General features: G+C 34.7%; 4 protein-coding genes across 8 annotated transcripts; 3 read left to right on the forward strand and 1 right to left on the reverse strand.

Annotated features, from left to right (window-relative positions):
• Window positions 1-232: 232 nt before the first annotated feature.
• Window positions 233-7,525, reverse strand: LOC106650556 (endophilin-A). 5 transcript variants are annotated; one of them, XM_014368630.2, is made up of 3 exons: window positions 7,360-7,525; window positions 7,102-7,254; window positions 233-2,677 (listed from the first exon to the last, which is right to left on the reverse strand). In XM_014368630.2, the coding sequence occupies exon 3, from the start codon at window positions 2,631-2,633 to the stop codon at window positions 1,437-1,439; it is 1,197 nt and encodes a 398-aa protein (XP_014224116.1). In that variant the 5' UTR covers window positions 2,634-2,677; window positions 7,102-7,254; window positions 7,360-7,525; the 3' UTR covers window positions 233-1,436. The 5 variants fall into 5 exon arrangements, with proteins under 5 accessions (XP_014224116.1, XP_014224118.1, XP_023317477.1 ...); XM_014368632.2 differs by having other exon boundaries at window positions 7,315-7,525; XM_023461709.1 differs by lacking the exons at window positions 7,102-7,254; window positions 7,360-7,525 and adding exons at window positions 4,111-4,275; window positions 4,367-4,665.
• A 1,815-nt stretch (window positions 7,526-9,340) lies between these two features.
• Window positions 9,341-10,981, forward strand: LOC106650440. Its single transcript, XM_014368428.2, has 2 exons — window positions 9,341-9,656; window positions 9,731-10,981. Exons 1-2 carry the CDS (start codon window positions 9,594-9,596, stop codon window positions 9,977-9,979), a joined length of 312 nt encoding a protein of 103 aa, XP_014223914.1. The 5' UTR covers window positions 9,341-9,593; the 3' UTR covers window positions 9,980-10,981.
• Window positions 10,982-11,266: 285 nt separating this feature from the next.
• Window positions 11,267-14,755, forward strand: LOC106650332 (poly(A) polymerase type 3-like). Its single transcript, XM_014368262.2, has 6 exons — window positions 11,267-11,804; window positions 11,883-12,188; window positions 12,274-12,773; window positions 12,864-13,556; window positions 13,632-13,885; window positions 13,961-14,755. The coding sequence occupies exons 2-6, from the start codon at window positions 11,995-11,997 to the stop codon at window positions 14,066-14,068; spliced, it is 1,749 nt and encodes a 582-aa protein (XP_014223748.1). The 5' UTR covers window positions 11,267-11,804; window positions 11,883-11,994; the 3' UTR covers window positions 14,069-14,755.
• A 1,175-nt stretch (window positions 14,756-15,930) lies between these two features.
• LOC106650241 (relaxin receptor 1) lies at window positions 15,931-21,160 on the forward strand. The gene is made up of 21 exons (XM_023461611.1): window positions 15,931-16,297; window positions 16,826-16,951; window positions 17,020-17,100; window positions 17,160-17,265; window positions 17,376-17,447; window positions 17,508-17,579; window positions 17,650-17,793; window positions 17,875-17,943; window positions 18,112-18,183; window positions 18,259-18,330; window positions 18,393-18,464; window positions 19,030-19,104; window positions 19,193-19,264; window positions 19,323-19,393; window positions 19,536-19,697; window positions 19,760-19,908; window positions 20,047-20,197; window positions 20,264-20,393; window positions 20,524-20,714; window positions 20,782-20,937; window positions 21,015-21,160. Exons 1-21 carry the CDS (start codon window positions 16,210-16,212, stop codon window positions 21,152-21,154), a joined length of 2,271 nt encoding a protein of 756 aa, XP_023317379.1. The 5' UTR covers window positions 15,931-16,209; the 3' UTR covers window positions 21,155-21,160.
• The last annotated feature ends 367 nt before the right edge of the window (window positions 21,161-21,527 follow it).

The following is a 21,527-nucleotide window of genomic DNA, read 5'->3' on the forward strand; positions in this document are numbered from 1 at the left end:
TAAATGGAATGGCTTGAAACGATAATAACTAAACATCAATCGCAAAACTGTGGATAATATTTACAAAACGCAAAATCTTATTATTTGTTGTTTTTTTCTCAAGACAAGACACCGTTGTGACGACGTATTTTATAAATTACTCAGTATTGTCGAATTAGGTCATAATACCCGTGTGTATGTATTTTTCTCACACTTTGCGTAAAATGCAAAAAATTGTCATCGTCATCTTCAATTTTTTTTTCTCAATTTTTTCTACCATCATAGACAATTAAACGATCGGGAGAGTATCAGAAATCTAGGTCTACAATCTAAATCGTATCATATAGAATATTTTAAATGCATATAAGTTAATCGTGTCGAGATATGTTTCCTAATATCAATTTATTCTTGTTAACTCATCATCCATTCAATAAGTAGGCACCTTTGTGTTTAATACTTTTATTGTGTTTTTTTACGCTGTTGATCAAAACATAGACAATATCCGATGAAAAAAATTTCAACGCTCGACGCATCAAGTACAATACAATCTAAAAAGCTTGACTTTGTTGTTTTCGATACCTATCCTTTTCTCTTTCTTCCTTATTATCTTTGTCTCTGTCTCACGTTTTCCCAGATTTCTAACACAACTCCTGAATGATCGAATCAGAGCTGACTAAATTCGCGGATAACTATGATCGGCGCGAGCTTCACTTAATTTAATAGACCGCAGTGTACACGCACAAATACAATTTTAAAAAATTTTCCTATCATTTTTTTATTGGTAGTTTTTTCTTTCAATTAGCTATTCGATTGAAGAAGATTCAGCCATTATTATCGACTTGTTATCCCATAAAAAAATGTTCGAATAGCAATTTATGCGTTGTGTGTATATGTACATTAACTTGTACAGTCATACTTCATCATTTGTTATATTATCTTATATAGAGTTTCGGTACCTATCTATAATAAAAACGTTTAAAACGAGCAAACGGACAAGAAGACTGTAAAATGATAGAAATAAGAAAGAGTATCGTTTAGAAACGCTATTAAAATTATTTAGAATAGATTTGTAACAGTCACAGCGCGAGAAAATCGTTACTTGAATATAATAACACCATCGATGACACAAGAATAATTGTTATATTATAGGACTTGCATATAACAGTATTGTAATAGTTAATTATTATTTTGGGTAATCCGAAGGTAAAAGTCATTATTATCGTCGGTTATCATGCACAACAGCATCACACGCACACGCTCAGACACACACTCATGCAGACTCGGCACACGCACACGATTACATACCAGCTGTGACGCGGTGCGCGCGTCTCAATTATTTGAATATTTTTGTTTTCAATACAATAACTCGTAGCGATAGTTATGAATGATAATGTTAATTTGAATAGATGCACGATCAAGAGACACGGATTACATGTGTGCTTGTAAGCTTAAACGGCTTAAGGCAACGGCACGACAACTTGAACGTAGGACACGGGAAAGTAGCCTGTGCGACCGTTAACAGTGCCCTCGTACCAGTTATCGTCGATCTTCTTTATCAGAGTGATCGTATCGTTTTCCTTGAAGCCGAGCTCGCCCGGATTCTCCGGCTCGAAATCGTACAGAGCTGTGCAACACGGCTGTCGCTGTTGCTGCTGCTGTTGCGGCTGCTGTCCCGGCTGTCCCTGCTGCTGCTGTTGCTGTCCCGGCTGCGGCTGCATCGGCGTCTTGGCCGGTGAGCGTATGACGCTCGGCGAGGCCAACGGCGACGCGTTGGTCGAGCTCGGGGGCTGATTCGCTGGGAAGAGGTCGAGCTGGGAGCGCTTGTTGCCGTTCATGCCGTCGCCACTCAAGTGAATGGCGTCTATGCGCAAATCGGACAGGGTTTTCGGCTGGAACTCGTCCTTGGGCCGGTTCGCCGCCTCCTCCTTCTTCTCCATGAGTCGCTCGCACAGGGTCCGCAGGATCTCGACGCACTGCTGATGGTACTCGAGCAGACCCTCGCTGAACGTGGCCAGCTGCGCGACCTGCTCGATGTCGTTCTCCAGCAGGTTGTACATGCCCATCTGAGCCAGGTGCAGGCTCTCGGCGAACTTCTCTTCGGCCTGGCGGATCTCGTCGTCCTTGGCCTGGCAGCGCCGCTTGCAATCGAAGTCCAGCCGTCGGCCCTGCAGCTTCTTGCGGTGGTGCATCACCTCCTTCAGGTCCTTCATCTGCAGGTGGTGCAGCGGCTCCAGGAAGTTCTGCTTGATATTGTCGTCGAGCGAGTACTTGACGTCGGCCATCTGTTTCATGGCGTCGCCGACCTCGATCAGGGCTTGGCCGAAGATGCTCTCGTCGCCCATTTTTTTGCCGTAGTGCAGCATGCAGTCGCCGAGGATGCCTTCGGCCTGTGGGTAAGTCGAGGCCTTGGCCTGGCCGCTGAGTTTGCCGATGCCCTTGACGGCTGCCATTTTCGCTCGGGCCGTCGGATTCGGCTGGAGAAATTCTTTGGTTTTCAGTTGCAGCTCGTCGACGAGCTCGAACGTCACGTCCGTTTTCCTCTCCATTTCCACGAGCTGCTCGTCGTCGAGCTTTGTTCCTTCCGCGCCGCCCATTTTCTCCGTCATATACTGGTTGGCTTTGTTGATTTGCTTTTTCAGACCCGCGAACGCCATGATTGATGAGTTTTCAAATTTTCTTTTCAATACAATATTTCAATCTGAAAATTAAAACATTAAATGTCAAATCTGGTCCATTTCATCATTTTTTGCTTTCAAGTTTATCAATAATTTGATTTAAAAAATCTTTGAAAAAAAAACAACTGAGCTACAGGTATATATTCATAAATTGAGAGGTAAACGTAGTTTGTTGCGATATAGACCAAGTTAACGTTTTAGCATGCGCGTGAAACGTACGAGAACTTTATGTCGTTCGACGTGCACATTCTCACCAGCGTAGGATGTGTTTCTCGAAATATACCACGCAACGTTTTGACGCGCACTAATTGATTTAACGGCGTGAATATTTTCGTTTAACAGTAATTCAATGACGTTCTCTTTATAAACGTTTCAATAGACAAACCAGTATAAAAAAAAGCTCGTGCCGAACTCGCGAACGAAAATAAAAAGTTAAAAGCATCGCATCAATTGAAAGTCGATGCAATATTGAAAAAAAAACTGCACAATTTTCGGGCCAACAAAGACACAAAGTCAAATGACAAATGCGGTGCAATTCAGCGAGAGATTATGATGTATTTTAACATCAAGCGATTTTACGAATTAAATAATCGTGCATAAAGAAACTTACAATTTCGCGTTTTACAATAATGATATGCCGATGAATTAAAGTAACTTGATTTACGAAGCTCTGAATTCAGCTCAAAGTTGACTGAGCTTTAGAGACAAGCCACGAACAATTCAATGCAAATTAATACAGTTAAATTATGTCATTGTCCGATTTGACCAAACGAAAGTAAATAAAGAAAGCAATAAAATAAAAGCAATAAAAATGACTCATTTACGTATTATTATTTGCTGGGAAAAGCTCGATATTCGTAGCATACAAAGGTATTAAAGAAAAAGTCAATGAAAGGGCTGCACAATACACAAGATGAAAAAGAGAGAGAGAGAGAAGTGCTGCATATAAGTTGCTACGTATAGTGGAAGGGCGTGCGCATTAAAGCTTGCAGCGTATGCATTGCAAAGAAGCGAGGTTATGTCGTCATGCTCATTAATTCTAGACACATACGAGCGAGCGAAGGCAAAATGCAGCAGCAGCACTAGGTAAAATCATAAATATTAGCTGCTCCCGATGATGCGTGTATTTGCTCTTTCGCTCTTGTCAATGATCAAAGTTCGCTTCGGGAAAAGTACTCGAGTCGCGTCGATCGAGAAGCGCTGAGAGAGCTTGAATTTTTAACGTCCTCGGAGCTTTTAACGTATTAAAATGGCCCGTTTGGCGGCGCACGTGTAGCCCCCCGTCGCAGCTGCACACACACACACACACACGCACACACTGCTACTACGCGCAGCACCGAATGTGACACTTTGCGCGAATCGGCCGCAATGGTGTTTCGGAGACACAATGTTTTTGGGGGCGTCGGGAAAGGGGGGCCTATACTCGTCCTCGGGCGGGGGCCACTGCGATACGTACGGGAACGGCCAGCAGCGGCGGCAGGAACAACGGAAGAAGCGGCGGTGGCGGCGCGGAGCACTGCCTCGACTCCTCTTCGACTCGTGCTGCTGCTGGCTGCCTCTGCCTCTGCTGCTGCTGCTGATTCTCTCCTTCCTCCCGCTCTCCGAGTCACGCACATGGGCACTGGTACGCGAGAGAACACAGAGCTTTCATCGATCGGCTTGGCTACTACTACTACTACTACTACTGATACTACTACTGCTGGCAGCCTTACTACTTGCGCTGCTGCCTCGACGCTCTCTGCTCTGTGCTCGCGATATACTACGATGTCGCGCGATCTATCTCTACGCGCTTTTCTGACCGATGGACGTTTTTTCTTGCACTGCCTCGGGTTGCCACACGACGCTCTTTTTTGCGGCTGCAGCTGCCTCTATCATCTGCGTGCATATGTATAGGTATACAATGTGTACGTGTATCGAGTCGCGCGCGCGATACAGCGAAAGCTCTCGAGGACAGGCTCGGACTGTCTTTGCTGGCTGCTGGCGCGGAGAGCTTTTCCACCGCGTACACACCCCCGTTCGGAGAAAACCTTAACTCCCCCTCTCTCTCTCTCTCTCTCTCTCTTTACCGAAGCGGCGCTGGGCTTTTTATCTCTCCCTCTCGCTCGCTCCGGATACCTGCGCGTGCTTCTTCCTACGGGGGAGTCGTGTCCTATGACCAATGGGACTTTTTCTCAAAACCGCTCGCATCCCCATTCGCTCTGGCGTTTTCTCTCCGTCGCGATGTGCTGTGTGTACTTAATCTCCATCGGTGTGCCCGCGTAATGTCTCGAACGGTGATGTGGCCGATATGTGTGTCGAAGCATCGAGTGTGCAAACAATACATCTGCACAAACAGACGCAAAGGAAACGGGGGCATATGACCTCCTGCCTGAGTCACACCGCACACGCGTAGTCGTCCGGCTGCTTATCGTCGATCTCTCTCGCCTGCCAAATATCCCTTTTAAGGAAAAGTCAACGAAACACGAGCCAGCCTCGATATTCTGCATTTTTCTCGAAAAATCGCTCGAAAAGGATCGAGTGTCTCGGAGCGATCGAACCGACGCTTCGTTCAAACGTCCCAATGAGTCGAAGCGTTTTTTCAATGAACCGCTTCCATCGCGAAGCCTCTTGCGTACTACTTACGCATCCATGAGATGCGATTAATTATAAGTAACGAATTTCGTCGTTACAATGAAAAGTCAACGCAAGCCAAAACTGTACTCTCAAAAAAGTCGTACGAATGAAAATCCAATACTTCCGACACTAATGATTGACCCATTGTAATCCCAATAATATATCTTCTGTCAACTTATTGCATTCATGCATGATTTTTTCACTCTTCAAACGTTTCGCGCGTCGAGATATACTATCGAAGCGACCGTTTCCTTCCGCTTATTTTTGATTTATAATATAAGTGCTGTCTTTTCCTTTCTTTTTTTTTCTTTCAACCGACAATAAAGTGATAGCGCTCAACGCCCACATTTTTCCACGGTAATACGTTTACCGAAGAAAAAATCTTCAACATAATGCACGCTTTGTTCAACTACCTACATCATTATTAAAAACAAATAATTCGAGAGAAAAATGAGTAAATATATATAAAACAAATATAGACGGAAAAGGCTCAATTATTTATGAAAATAACGATTAGAATGAGAAATTGATTTTTAATGAGGTACCGAAGTAAAGAAAAATATTGAAATCTTCAAAATTATTCTCTGACATTCATACTGAAAATATTTTTCGAAAAATAATGGTAATCTAAAAAATAATTCATAAATAAACATATATTTAGCAAAAAACTCAAAAAATTAATTTAACATGTTCATTTCCTCAGAGGTTTTGAGGTTTCCTTAATTATCAAGACACGCTTTTACGTTGTCACGCACAGAGCTTTTGCACTTTAACGTCGTGTCTTTAACTTTTTATTAATGAAACTCCGGAATAAAACATGTTAGAACAGATACTGTGCAGATACCGTTGTCGGCAGAATATTAAATTTCGAGCTTTGAAAAACGGAAAGAATAAGTTTTGCTTCTGAGGCACGTGTAACATATAATAACGTCAAAATCAATATCTACCAAAATTGAAAACGTGTAAATTATCAGATGTACTACATTGCGTACTTTGCTCCGTTTAAAATATTTAGCTACCTACACTATTTACCCAGGTGCAAAAAAGAAGAATTTCAAATATCAAATGGTACATTCTAGCTTCTTTAACATGAAAAGTTTCATCATAAAATTACTATCCTTCTCTCTGGCTTAAACAAAATGTTGAAAATAAAATAAGAATGTGGAATTTTGTGGAGTAATATCACGCTTATCAAATCTGACTCTCATTAATACACGTAGACTTATAAGAAGTACATAAACCTATTCACAATACCTTGCAAGCATCGAGTCAGAACTATAAATGTTTATAGAGCCAACGCATACTTGCTATGAATGTACATGTTTAATCTACTTGTGCTTTCAATCAACATAGAATATAGTTTCTGATTATCATAATGAATAAAAAAGTATTAACTTTCAATTAATATTGAAACCAAGGAAAAAATATAACAATTGACTTGAACAATGACCAAAATATAAACTTTTGAATTGTCAAAATATTTAAATTCTTAGTAATGAATGAGCTGTACTTTGACACTCTATCAACTAATACATCAATGACAAATAAAAAAAAAGATAGAAAATAGCACCATAAAACTATACTAACAAGTTGATTTAGTAAAAGCTATCCAATAACATAATATGTGATGAATATCTGAAGCCAGATATATTATTAATAAGTACAAGGTCATAATAACATACACATCTTATAGTTTGAAGGCAAATTAAAAAAATCTAATAAATTAAATAATACAAAGTAAGCTTAAGATTAACAACTGTGCAAGCAAGTAAAATAGCAAAAAAAAATCTTCTGTATTCTTCAGAAGTCAGAATAAGCGTGCAGTGACACTTACTTTGCTCACTAGAGTATAATTCTGCTGTGGATTATAATATATTCACAGATGTGGAAATCTCTTCGTATTGAAGGTTATACATGTACAAAGAACTTTTGAAACAAGCAAAAATCCGTGAACATCATCACTTTGCACTTTATTGACTTTGATTTTCTAAAAAGAAAAATTGCGTTCATTACACAATTGACATTAGACAAATGGTTTCCTTATTACTTATCAATCAATAGATTCTGTGTTTCATCGACGATTAAAACTCACTTTATATACTCGAGAAAAAAGGAATTACAGATGTACGAACGCTTGCTCCGTAAATGAGCGATAATCGCCGTATTGTATAAGTATGCGTATGCTTTGCATCAATAAGAAAAGCACAGCAAAAATTGTACAAGTGCACTGCTAAAGGAGAACAGCTGACTATTAAACAGTATTGATATTAAACCCCTTTGACAGTTGGTGGATTTGAAGCGCCTCGACAACGGTCACATAACCGTCTTATTACTCCGGTACATACGAATGGATGCTTATCTTTGAATTCTCTATATTTTATAAAAATCGTAAGCCAACAATTTTTATATAAGTTTTCTGAGATTTCTACGAAACTTTTTGTTAAATAACTACGCGTAAATTACCAGAAAAAAATTATGATATTCGCTCACTTTATCAGAATAGATTCAGGGGAGATCTTTGTATTTTTTCATTTAAGGCGTTCCTTTTTTATTTAGAAAATCGTAGAGATTGAAAATGTAACGATTTCTAAATAATTTTGAATGTAAAAAATCACTTTTGCGATTTTTATCCCTTTGAAAATGACTTGAGTGAAAAAGTTCAAAGAACAAAAAGCTCTTAGAAAGCGTGTGAATTTGTTCGAAATTTTTAAAACAATTTTATAAATTATCAACGCTAAATTATTACTTATAGTATATTACTGCTCTAGGCCACGAAAAACAGAAAAGTCTCAGGGTACATGTAATTAGTGATCGAGGCGAAGCCGAGGCTAATAAACACGTGCCCTGAGGCTTTCTGTGTTCGCGGCTTAGGCCTGTATACTATTTTATACCCCGTGGCCCGAAAATAACTCTTCCCGTGAAATGAAAATAACTTTTTTGAGGCCAAAAAGAGACCTCAATCGGCCACGAAAACCCCCTTAGCATCCGGACTTATACTACCTAGATAATAGAAATTACTACTACGATTATTCTGCTCATCTTATATATGGTTTCATTCTCGATGCAATCAATCAAATCTCACTTGAAAAATCTATAAAATAAAACTAATATCACAACGCACCTAAGTTAACTTATATCAGTAACTGGACATTAGTGTGGATGTAAAATTATGCATGATAAAAAAAAACATTAAATAGGGAAAGAAAAAGAAGCAAAACGTTCTCTATTGTACTAGGACCCTTTGAAAAAGAGAACAACGTGCAAAATAAAATGCAGTAAGAGGGAAGGGATGTGTATGTAGCATTCTAATTAATCGCAATTAACCGCCGCGACCGCGAAGTGTACTCAGCAGGGTACTGTGGAGCGGTGCACATGGTCGTCGCCGTAGTCTCGGATACTAATTGCCTCTCGTCGCGCTTCTCTTTCAGACACAACGCTTGCCAAGTGTTGTGCACTTATTTCGCCCACGATCCTGCACTTTCTCGAATACAACAAAATATACATTGCATAATATACATTTTATACATATTTGGTGCAAAGTCAAATCTGTAAGCAGAAAATCGTTTCTATTATGAATTGTTTTCGGGCCAAGGTTTTGCATTTTTGTAAAATTACTAAGTAATCGTTGTTACTTAAAAAATGTATCATTTAAAATGAATATACTATGGAAAAATGTACGTGGGGGACTCTTTGGAAAATTAAATGACCTAAAGTTATTTTCTATTTATATATTTCATTTCATACTTGTTATCTGACTTCAAGGATGTAGAGCTTACGCAATTGTTGTTAAAAAAACAAGTCTTGTAATTAAAGTTTGAAAAATTTCCTTTGTAATAAAGGTGTTTCAATTGTGCTTTCATGATGTAAATATCATAGAAAATTATATTTTTGGACCAAATTTTCAATCTGTTCCGAATTCGCCATAATCTGGAAAACATCTCAATCCGTGGCGAAAATGTTTCACCTGTAAAGTAATATTGATTTCATAGTGAATTTTTACCGTGAATTTATTTGGCAATATGTTTAAAAGAATGATCTTTCATATACATATATCTTTTTGACAAGATTCGCACTTACAACATGACATTTGTTACAGCAAAACATAAATAGAAATTAGCATTTTACGTGTTAGTGCTTAGCTAAAACTAATTGTGACTTGAAGAAAAATTGAAGGCTGCATATTTGAGTATCATGTACAATAATATAAGTTATTTTATAGCGTTTCTTAAAATTTGTCATTGTCATTTTTTTGCTATATAATAATAAGCGAAAACCGACGGTGTAATATTTGCTCAATAGGATTCAAAGTAAATTTATCAAATTATAATGGAACACATTTTTTTTTTAATTATTTACTTGGTCCTCGTTACAACAACTGCCCAAATACCAGTGAGTAATAATTAATTAATAATAAAATGTGTCTAATGACATAATCGTACATTATATGTAATATTATATTATAGCAAGCTAATCTACTAAATTTGCTTGGTATTCCTACACTATCTAATCTTTTGGGACGCCAGGATAGATTCGATGGAAATATTAATTTCGATCTATCTGGTCGAAATTCTTTTACTGGAGCGCAAGAATTTTTTGGTAATTTTTTGAGCGATTGTTTAAAATTAATCAAAGCTGATGGAAAATTTTTGGGAAATCAAATACACGAGAGTCAAGGAAATATTAAAGGAAATTTTACATATGGAACTTCTTAAGAACAGATTTTTGTGAAGACTCATAAAAATTATTATTAATTTTATAAAAAATTATTATTAGTAAGCATAAAAAAAAGCAAAATAAAATGTGAACTTTGGTATCTGCATGTATTGTCACAGGACTTATATGTTAAAGAGACTGTGCAATCTTTGTTTTTGTGATTCATATAACTGCTACTCGTACGCTAGTGTTATTAAAGCTTTTTTGTAATAGAATCTCATTTAATATTAAATGTTATTCATTTTATTATCAAAATGAAAAAAGCATTGCACAGATAGCAGCAACCTGGGCAAATTCTACGTTTGTACAGCACTATTTGAGACAAAATATTTTTTATGAGAAACGTGAGTTTTTTGAGTTGATTAGACACTTTACGTCTCTGTTGTGATTGTATACTCTCATATTGAATATTTAATAGGAATTGAGACCATAATATATTTTTTTGTTACTTAATCTAGAATAATTTATTACTAAACTTATTACGGTTGGAATGACTCACAGGTAAGTTATCTGTTTTAAGACAAGTTCAGACCAAATTCTTTAAAAAAATGCCCTTAGTGGACTGAGTTTTTTTGGAATTTTTTCAAGGGCTAGACCTTTATATTAAATCTATTCGATATTAACTCAAAAAGATTGTTTAATTTTTTCCTTTTTTCACATATGTTTGTCTATAATTTTTAATAATTTTGACCAGACATGTCTGGTTAACAAACCAAAAGTCTCTTAATCTTCAACACTTATAGAAAAATCCTGCGCTATGTTTTCTATGATTTCAATCACTGCCTATCATCCAACTAAGATACAGACATACTGCAGAATAGCTGATTAGCGTTGCTTAATGAAAAATATAAAGATTAATAAATGTTTAATCACGTTTGAAATATCTTCTATTAGAAAACATGCTACAGTAGACATGCTACAGTATATTTTATTATAGCTGTTTTACTTGTATAATTACTAGCTTCATTGAGCATATATCACTACGCTTTACTAAACTTCAAAACTTATGTAAGCAGCATTACAAAGCAAATAAAAACAGTTATCATTGTTTGCACTGACATTTTTGATGTAAGAAAACTTGAAAGAAGTTTCACTTCTGAAAACTAAATCTCACCACAAGGTTCAAAATATACACTAAAGTATATCGTTGATCAATGCTGTAATTTTAGCTGACGCATGTAACATCTTTATCAATTGCTTTTTCACAAGTGCAATCAACATTATTCATTTTTACTGCTACTTTTACTGGCATAACTAGATATAGCTTTAGCTTTAAAGAGGTGTCTGTTTACATGTGCGATTTCTAAATTTGAACACCAGAGGCAGCACTGAACAGCGTATGCCAATTGAATACTATACGTGTAACGTGTACAGTGAGAGAGGGGAGAACAGAGAGGCAGCAGCAGCAGCACATACAATTAAAGCCAAGCGGTCTCCACTCTTCATAGTCAGTTGGCCGTAGAAATCGTGGCGAATACAGCTCAAGATCAAGCCTCGGTGAGCTAATGATTCTAGCATCATTTCTATAGTATCGTAGGTTGTCTCAGACCAGCCGTTTACCTTACCTAGCCTCACCAATTCTTTTAGTAATCGTGTACAAGACTTGAGTTGCCAAAGACGAGATTTGCTTGGCAGTCAACAGTGCCAGTACAATAATTGTGTTTGCAAGTGACTCGTTCCCTGACTTTTCATGTGCTCTTTGCAAAAAACTGTGCTGCCTAGTGTTTTCTTTCTTTTAGGTTACTGCAGTTTTCGACTGACTCAACATAGTTTTACAAATTACTTGTAATTTTTTAACTTTATCATCTGCTTATTAGCAAACAAGTAAGTTAGTTTGGTTAGAACATAGACAGTCCAGCTCTAAACAAATTGAATAAAATCACATAACTGTCTGCTCTAAAGTTTATATGGGCTGAGAATTCTAGAACAAACCGAGGCACAGGCCCATTAATACGCCCACTAATAGAGTGTTCGCTCATATTATTGACCAAAAACACCCAGTTGAATCGTCAACATGAGTACTCAAAACCCTCAAACCACTAGTAATAGTGCTGGATCGCCCCGCACCCTCGGCATGACTTCAGCGATAAGCACTGCAGAACCTAAAGCTATCGATCGTGCAAAAACGGCAGAGCTTCAAGCAACATTGGAACGGTTTAATGTAAACGAGACTCAAGAAGAACTCAATCAACGAATGGAAATATTGAGGTATATATCGCACGAGATTTTACAAATACTTATACTTTTAATAAAACATTACTAATATAATTTATGTTCATTTTTCATGTTACAGCAAACTCAATACACTTGTGAGAAAGTGGATTCGTGACACTAGCATTGGAAGAAATATGCCTGCTAATGTAGCCGACCAGGTCGGAGGTAAAATTTACACCTTTGGGTCTTACAGGTTAGGAGTACACGATAAAGGAGCCGACATAGATGCACTATGCGTCGCTCCAAGACACATAACAAGAGAAGATTATTTCTCATCTTTTTTTGAGCTACTTAAAGCTCAGCCTGAGGTATCTAACTTGAGAGCTGTCGAAGAAGCCTTTGTGCCAGTTATAAAAATGAATTTTGATGGCATTGAAATCGATATGCTTTTTGCGCGACTAGCAATGAAAGAGGTTCCAGAATCAACAGATTTAAAAGATGATCTTATTTTAAAAAATCTTGATGCAAAGTGTGTCAGGAGTTTGAATGGCTGCAGAGTCACTGATGAGATACTACGTCTTGTACCAGACATTAACAACTTTAGATTAGCTCTCAGAGCAATTAAATTATGGGCCAAAAGTAAGCATACATTTTTATAAAATTTCAAGATCAAACATTTTTTAAAAAACTGATGTATTACTAAATATGTATAAAATTAAAATTTTTCAGAACAAGGCATATATAGCAACGTACTTGGCTATCTTGGTGGAGTTTCTTGGGCCATGTTGGTGGCTAGAACTTGTCAACTATATCCAAATGCTGTTGCTGCAACGCTTATTGAAAAGTTTTTCCTTGTTTTTTCCTCCTGGAAATGGCCAAATCCTGTGTTTCTGAAGGCACCATCTAATCCAAATCTTGGGTTTACTGTTTGGGACCCAAGAATCAATGTTCCAGATAGATATCATTTAATGCCTATCATCACTCCAGCATATCCTCACCAAAACTCAACTTTCAATGTTTTAGCATCAACTCGTCAAGTTATGCAAACAGCTTTTGAAAATGGCCTAGCAACAACACAATTGATAAATATGGGTAAAGCTGAGTGGAGCTCATTATTTGAGCCCCCAGATTTCTTTGGTACATATAAACATTATGTGCTGTTAATGGCCAATAGTGAAAATGCAGAAGATCAGTTAGAATGGTCTGGAATGGTTGAATCCAAATTGAGACACTTTGTTGGAGTTCTAGAGAGGAATCATACAATATCTTTAGCACACATCAATCCTACATCATTCAAACCTCTAAATGAGGAAGAAAATCAATTTATGACTATGTGGTTTATCGGACTTACTTTTAACAAAACTGATAATGGAAAAATCAAGGTTGATTTAACCAGTGATGCTCGCTCATTTGTCGACAACAGTATGTTTACTTTATAATAATTTTGATTATTTATAAAAAAATTTTTACTTATTACTTAACTATGTTTTTTTTTAGCAATGAGACATGCTGAACAAATCAAAATGTATCGAAAAGGTATGTCGATTGATGTTAGATACTTGAAGAAAAAAGATTTGGCTCAATACGTTCCTGCATCTCTCCTTCAAAAGAAAGTTAAAAGTTCTAATGGCAGTACATCTCCGAGAAATGAAATGGACTTACTTTCGAGGAAAAGGAAGTCTGATCAAGACTTTGGCGACTCTGCTGATAAAAAAAGACGAACGGTTGAGGATGAAAGTAATGAAGTTAAGGTAATCAACTAAAGAGAATTTATAAAATTCAATTTTGATAAGACAACTTATCATACATTTTAATAAAAATTTAAGAAGGAAGATTCTTGTGAAGTCGAACAAACTTGTGAAGATAGTAATTCTGGATTTAGCATAGAAGATTATAGCTCTAGCTATGAATCTACAAAAGATGTAAAAACTTAAACCTAAATAAGTCATTAGGTTTGTTAGCAAACATTTTAAGACAACAATGAATATTTACCAAGAAAAAAATATTTTAAAAGTCATCACTGCCTCTTAAAAATTCTTCAGCAACACGTAAGTCAATAATAATAATAATTTTTAGTTTTTCATTATGTTTGCTATTAAAACAAATGTTAAATCATTGGACTATTTTTGAATTGATTCTTAAGTCATCATAAAAAAATCATAAAAAGACTTTTCTAGATAAGTTTAAGAAACAAATTTTTTTATTACATTCAAATAATGTTTAAAAGAATGATATTTTGTGTGAAAAAACTGTAAATTCATGAATTTGCATGTTTCAAAAATTTGTTTTTTGAATATAGTTACAATACCAACTGTGATATATTGTGTAATTCACCTCATTATAGGTTGGAAACTTCTCAATTCTATAATACTTACTAATATCATCAAAAATAACAAAAAAAATTGCATATAAAAAAACTGTATAAGTTTTAAAAAACTCTCAGTAAAAATTTTAAATTAAAAAAAAAAGTTACAAAGTTGGCATCAATATTCATAGTGTCATTTGATTAAATTAGGTGAGCGTGTAATTGCAGTGTGTGAAAGCAGTGAATTGAAATTATATTAAAAATACTTCGGTAACTTCATAAAGTAAATTTTACTATTTGTAACACACGTAAAATAACAATCAAAATTTATTTTGCGTTCAATTTTACATGAATTTTTTGTAAATATTAGCTTATTTTATTTAATTCTAGTTAGTAAAAGACACTTAATTTACTGTTATTTCAAAATGTTGAATATTCTCATGTACACGATAACATGAGTTACAAATTTACATTCCTCGCGTAATTTAAAATTGACTAAAAGTTTTATTAAATTATAAAACTAGCATTTTCCAAAAATACAATTTTTATGTTTAACGTTAGTTATATAACGTTAACTACTTGACTTAATAAATTAACTTTAAAGTTATTGACATTATTTACAGAATGATTCCATAAAGTTGGACAATATTAAATTGTAACTCTTTTGCACTGTAAATCTTACTGAAATAGTAAATTATCTTCAACTATAATTAATATACTTATGTAAATAAATAAAGAAATAATCTTTAAAAAAGTGAAAAATCGACCACCTACTGTGAACAAAAATAACTAATGAAATTTAACAGTGGGGACTCGCTATACTCCTTTTTACTTCTGTACAATACGAACTAAATTGTGTCTGTCGTTATTACGTTTTTTGTATAAAAATTACACATGTATAATTGATAACGACCAACGATAGTATTCATACGTGTAAATAATTCATTATACATAAAACACTTTGACTATCATCCAAATGTGTAAGTTAATCGATTCGATTGTGACGATTAGAAATATTAGCGTACTTTTTACCACGCAATCTTCTAAATGTAATGTGTATAAAATAATCATGATTATACAATGAATATATGAATATTAAGAGAGAGGAAATTATCAAATAAGTGAAAGATGAAAAATACTTGGAAATTGGATGTATTTCAATGAACATAAACGGAAATATGTTTGCAATAAGACTTGTATAATGTATAGATGTGTGAAAGTGTTATGATTTTTTTTTTAAATTATGCTATGTAAAAAAATTAAAAAATATTGACAAAAAAGAAAAAAATTGTACAAAAAAATTTTAAAACTAAAAAAAAATAAATAAAAACCGACTTGAAAACATATGATTGAATTATTTCGCAATCCCTACTTTTACGTACAATATTGAGTTCAGAGTTTCGTGAATAAAAAATACCATACATAATATCTTTATCAACGATATTACATAAGTACTTTGTTAAAATCTATAACTCCAAAAGAAAACTGTTTTTTACACGTGGTAAAAAAAATCAGCGTGCATCCGTTGTGAACAGCCCGAATCGACATGAGCGCAAGGTAAAGTGCGCTTGCGTGAAGAAGAGCAAGAACTTCATTTATATTCCTATACCAATGATAAATTTTCAGTTTCACACAGGAGATCGGCTCGGTCCACTACTTGACCGGCGGTATGGAACTATTATACTGATCGGTATCGAGTCTTGCTGGCTAGGATTTAATAAGTATTAAAAGAATTCGCGATCAATAATATACCAAAAATCCTAATAAAAAATGCGGTACAAACACATAGTGTCAGTGGGAATGTTTTTAATGTCTATTATAGTTTTACTGGCTGCTTTGATGTACTACTTTTACCAGAGTAAGGATTTTTTTTCTTGTTTATTCTATTGCAACAATTTCGATGTTTGAATGTGTACCATACACGTTGCAGAATTTGAAATTCTAAACGATTATCCATTGCTGAAACTACTTTTACGAAAAATCCAAGGCTTTTACTCATTTTACGTATTCAATTAGATCTTATTGCTTCATTTGAGCGTGTGAAATAAAGTAAAATCCGTACGCGTATGATATAATTGTGCGATTGTCAGTCGGAAAATTCACGTGACAAAGTTATTTTTTCAGATGTAAAACCACTATATACTTGCTCGATGTGCAATTGAGATCAATCAAAAGTCTATTAAATTACGATATATATTAGCATCAAAAAAAGCAAGAAACCTACTTGTGTCTAGAATTGAAGATTACATCGGCTGTTGAGTTCAGTTAACACGTGTCGAAATGTCACTTCAGTGCAATAATCACTTTTATCATGCCTTCACGCGACTTCCTGTCTTAGCATGAATGAAGTATCATAAAACACTTAAATACATGAATGAATTTACAGAGGACTGTGCACTTGGAACGTTTCGGTGCCGAAATACAACTCCCGTAGTATGCATACCACAAAACAAATGGTGCGACGGTGCACCTGATTGTGCCGAGGAAGATGACGAGGACATTGAAGATTGCGGTAAGACAAATCAGAACGATGGCTATTCAAGGTCTATTGTTTCACCCATACTATGACATTATTTCCAGTTGATAATAAACTTAGTATTTATCCATATCCCAAGCCAAATTACAATGTCATGGATTTTTATTGCCCACCCGCTGCGATAGGTAAGCTTCAACCGACGCGACTTAAAAATCAACTGCAAACATTTGATTTCATCTTGCAGATGTCGGAAACTGTACGTATGGAAACAAAAGTCATGATTGCGCCGTAAAGTGCGAACATTTAGATGGAAATGTGTCTCAAAACATATCTGAATTCGTAATACAAATGTGAGAATTTTTAAAACTTAGGAAATATTATACATAACCGATGTGTTCGGTGGTAAATAAATGTATTATACATAATAACTTTATAAAATATAAAATAAATTTTTCTACAGGACCATTACAGACAGTAACATCAACATTTTACGTAAAAATGATTTCCTCCGATTTTCTAGACTAAAAACACTGTAAGTTTTATTTTTTCACGTCCCGAAAATTCTTGCTAACTACTTAAAATTAAATTTTAGCCATCTTTTGGAAAGTCAAATAAAAATATTAGAACCAAACGTATTTATGGCTCAAAAAAATTTATCAAGATTGTAAGTACATAAGAAATAATAAAAAATCAACTACGATACTTGTGCTCAATAAATTTTTTATTTTATTCAGAATCGTGGCAAATAACGAAATTGAAGAAATAGTAAAAGAAAACTGGAATGGTTTAGAAAAATTAAGCCTTTTTGATGCTAATTGCAACCAGATACGTTCGATTGATTTATCCTTTTTTGAAAATAGCACACTGTTGACTTTCATGTAAACCAAATATATATATTCATTTGGTGTAAAACCATAATAATGTTTCAAAATTTGACTAACAAAATTATTTTTTTTCAGAGATCTAAGCTACAATTTATTAACTTCAGAAAGCCTGACTCTCCCTTATTTGCCAAAACTTGATCATTTGTAAGACAAATATTTACGATAATAATAACAAAAAAGACAATGAATCTGTAGATTTTGCTTTGTCAAGGAATTTAATTTAATTTTTTAATTTATTAATCTCGATTTTTCAAATACTTTCATATTTCAGTAAACATTTCTTTTTACATTTCATGCTGGGTTTTCAATCAGAAACTTGGAAGACAATCGTTTGACAAAAATAAAGGCCAATATGTTTGATGGTTTGATTTCATTGACGCGGCTGTACGCTCTTTTATTTTCATATTACATGACATTGATTAGGTCGTAATTTTTCATAACATTTCATTTGGCTCATAGATTTTTGCAGTACAATCAAATTGAGCAGATCGATGAAGATGCTTTCGCCAGATGCAAGTCTCTAGTAGAATTGTACGAACTTTTGAAAAATTTACTTTCGTTTTCGTATTTTTTAATTTTTTAATTTTTTCCAGGAACTTGATGCAAAATTCCATTGTGGCCTTATCGCCAAATATATTTACCCCCTTAGGCAATCTCACTGCTCTGTAAGTACATAACTAGTTTTTCTAAGTCTAATACTCTTGTGTTTTTCTTTATTTTATTCGATTAATATTGTTATGAAACGTTGATATGATAATCGAGATTACATAAGCAGCACGTACGAGTCGGATGAATTAGGTTGAAAAAGGATAAAATCTTACACATTTCATCCCTCTAATCCATTTACGTGCTCGAAGTGTAATCAAGGGAATTCATGTAAAGAGTTTAGCTCATTCAGCAATACCTGCGCGCGTAAGCTCTGGCTTGTTTTTTTACTCCAACCACAATGTCAATAGTGTTTCGAATAATATTATGAGGAACACTATATTATACTTAAATAATTGAAAAAAATGTAAAAAATATTTCTAAATAAGAGGTAAGAGAAATTTGAGAAAATGAAAAACATAAAAATGAAAAGCATTGTCTTTACGCAAACTCCTATTCCTGGGTAGAAATATAATGAGGTTGACATTTAAAAAGTACCTCAAGAAAGTAAAAAAACCAATTAAAAAGTAACTTTGAACTCCGCAAGAATATTTGAAAAATTGTCTGAATGATTGTATGTTTCAGATTCCTTGGATACAATCCTTTCAAAAACATACCAATGGATGCTTTGCAGCCTCTCAATTCAAGTTTAAGAACACTGTAATGAATTGTTATACTGAATTGTTTTAAAAATTTGAATATTTACCTTATTCTCATCTGACATTAAAGTTTTTTGTTATACTTATAGGCATCTTGAAGATATAGAAGTTCATCGGATAGAAAAAAATGCCTTTGATATTTTCAAAGAGCTTAAATTTTTGTAAGTATGCGACATAAAATAATGCTGTCACAATTACTTCAACTGTTGTCTTTAACAGATATTTCAAAAACTTTTACTACTGCGCTGCTTATACACCGAGAGTCAAAATTTGTCGCCCACTTAATAATGGTAAATATAAATTAATAACGAAACTATGCTCGAATCAAAAATACTTCTAATCGTTCAACGAAGCTAAATATTTTTCAAAATCTTTACATAAGAATTGAATTAAGACATTTAGTACATCTTTGAACATTGAACTCATTTATAGGTGTCTCATCCTATACAGATCTCTTGGATAAACCAGTATTACGAGCTGCAGTTTGGGGAATCTCGTGTGTCACTTGTCTTGGCAATGCGCTAGTGTTATGGGGCAGATTCACAGCAAAAGACGAAAATCGCGTTCTCAGCATTATCATTCGGAATTTAGCTGGCACGTTATTCGTTTTTATCGACAATAAAAATAATCAATTGATCCATTTTTTTCAATTTCAGTGTCGGACATGTTAATGGGATTTTATTTGTTTATTATTGGATTGGAAGACGCACGATTTCGAAATACTTATAGCCGAGAAATAGCAAATGTATGGATGTCTTCGTGGTCTTGTACTCTTATCGGTATACTGGCTATGACGTCGTGCGAGGTGGGTGTTATAGTCAAATTTAAAGTAAAGGACAATATTTCAATGTAAAATGAAGGACTATATTTCATTTTGAAATGTTAAACTTTTTGAAACAATGAAGCTTTTATTTTCTATTTATAGTGTTCAAATTTTTTTCAGGTTTCTATGCTCATCTTATCGTTCATGTCCATCGAACGATTTTTACTTATAGCAATGCCATTCAAAGCTCACAGATCCATCACTGCACAAACAGCGACTTCGGCCATGACTGTGGTTTGGATAATTGGAATCACTGTTGCTCTCGTTCCTGGTTGAAGATTTAAATTTTTTTCTCAATGTCTTAGCATTGTTGACTCACGTGGGATACTTTTTTCAGCTATCCTTTGGCGCAATAGCACGCGATTTTATGGTATAAATGGCATGTGCTTCCCTCTTCACATTGAAGATCCATACCTTATTGGATGGGAGTACTCAGCGTTCATTTTTCTAGGCTTAAACGTTTTGGGGTGAATATTGTAATTTAAAAATCTTAAAAAAATGTCTTTCCGTTGACAAATTAGTAAAATGACTGAAACTAGAAATGCGTCATCGAAGTATACGTATCTTCAAAATTCAACACCTTTAATATTATTTTAGACTCTTGACAATTGGCTACGTTTATACTGCAATGTTTTGGAGCATTAGAAAAACACGTCTAGCCACAACTCTGTCAATTGGAGATGTTGAATTCGCATTACGATTTTTTCTCATAGTGTTGACTGATTTTCTTTGCTGGGCTCCGATCATTGTGATGAAAATCATGGCACTAGCGTCTTATCCCGTTTCACGTGAGTCTGTTGGTTAATAAAAGGATTATTAATAAAAACGACAATGACCTTTTACTAATTTTTTCAGCCGACTGGCACGCATGGGTAGTAATATTCATTTTACCCGTCAACAGTGCTATCAACCCGTTGTTATATACATTTACAACACCAAAATTCAGAGAGAGATTAAGCGAAGGGTGGTTTGGTCACGTACGTAGCTATGTTTCTCGCAAAGCCTCCAGCGGTAAGTAATCTCAAATCCATGCAGACAAAACCAGTTTTATTCATTTGCATTACAATTCTTCGAATAAAATTTTACAGATTCTCATCTATCCAATTCATCTTTAAGAGACAACAATATGATACCCATGTCAGCAATCGTTTATTCAAATGAGGGCAAAAGAAATAAACAAGTATCTAATAATGAAATTCTTCTGATAAATTTAATAAAAAATGATTGAATTTGAAAAACGAAGTATTGTATTTCCCACAATTGTGAAGTTGGTGATCATTATTATTGAAAATAGCTTTCAAATTTATTAATAAAAATTTCCCCAGACTATAAAAATAGTATTTCACATTCAACTAAATCATCAAACTTTGCTTTCAATTTTCATTTCATCTATAGTGATTAAAAAACGTTGACTGTTTGTAAGAAGATTTTGGTGGTTTTACTACTACTATTGAACATTAAAGAACTGAAATTTAAATTTTAGAGTCTTTTTCCTTCTTTGAGTCTTCTTTCTGAAATTAAATTTGACTTTTTCGATTTTCAATGTTTGTTTTTTAATTCAAAAGAAAGAAAAGAATAGAATTTGAACAATTAGCTTCATT

This window comes from Trichogramma pretiosum, unplaced genomic scaffold (assembly GCF_000599845.2).
Source record: "Trichogramma pretiosum strain Unisexual culture from Peru unplaced genomic scaffold, Tpre_2.0 scaffold4, whole genome shotgun sequence".
NCBI lineage: Eukaryota > Metazoa > Arthropoda > Insecta > Hymenoptera > Trichogrammatidae > Trichogramma > Trichogramma pretiosum.

What these genes read in the sequence shown, in the direction of transcription:
- LOC106650556 (XM_014368630.2), bottom strand. Translation starts at nt 2,633, where the DNA reads ATGGCGTTCGCGGGTCTGAAAAAGCAAATCAACAAAGCCAACCAGTAT.
- LOC106650440 (XM_014368428.2), top strand. Translation starts at nt 9,594, where the DNA reads ATGGAACACATTTTTTTTTTAATTATTTACTTGGTCCTCGTTACAACA. An exon ending in CAACAACTGCCCAAATACCA is followed by an intron (nt 9,657 to 9,730) that starts GTGAGTAATAAT and finishes ATTATATTATAG; the next exon opens with CAAGCTAATCTACTAAATTT.
- LOC106650332 (XM_014368262.2), top strand. Translation starts at nt 11,995, where the DNA reads ATGAGTACTCAAAACCCTCAAACCACTAGTAATAGTGCTGGATCGCCC. An exon ending in AATTAAATTATGGGCCAAAA is followed by an intron (nt 12,774 to 12,863) that starts GTAAGCATACAT and finishes AAAATTTTTCAG; the next exon opens with AACAAGGCATATATAGCAAC. An exon ending in TCGCTCATTTGTCGACAACA is followed by an intron (nt 13,557 to 13,631) that starts GTATGTTTACTT and finishes GTTTTTTTTTAG; the next exon opens with CAATGAGACATGCTGAACAA.
- LOC106650241 (XM_023461611.1), top strand. Translation starts at nt 16,210, where the DNA reads ATGCGGTACAAACACATAGTGTCAGTGGGAATGTTTTTAATGTCTATT. An exon ending in GATGTACTACTTTTACCAGA is followed by an intron (nt 16,298 to 16,825) that starts GTAAGGATTTTT and finishes ATGAATTTACAG; the next exon opens with AGGACTGTGCACTTGGAACG. An exon ending in TTGCCAAAACTTGATCATTT is followed by an intron (nt 17,944 to 18,111) that starts GTAAGACAAATA and finishes GTTTTCAATCAG; the next exon opens with AAACTTGGAAGACAATCGTT.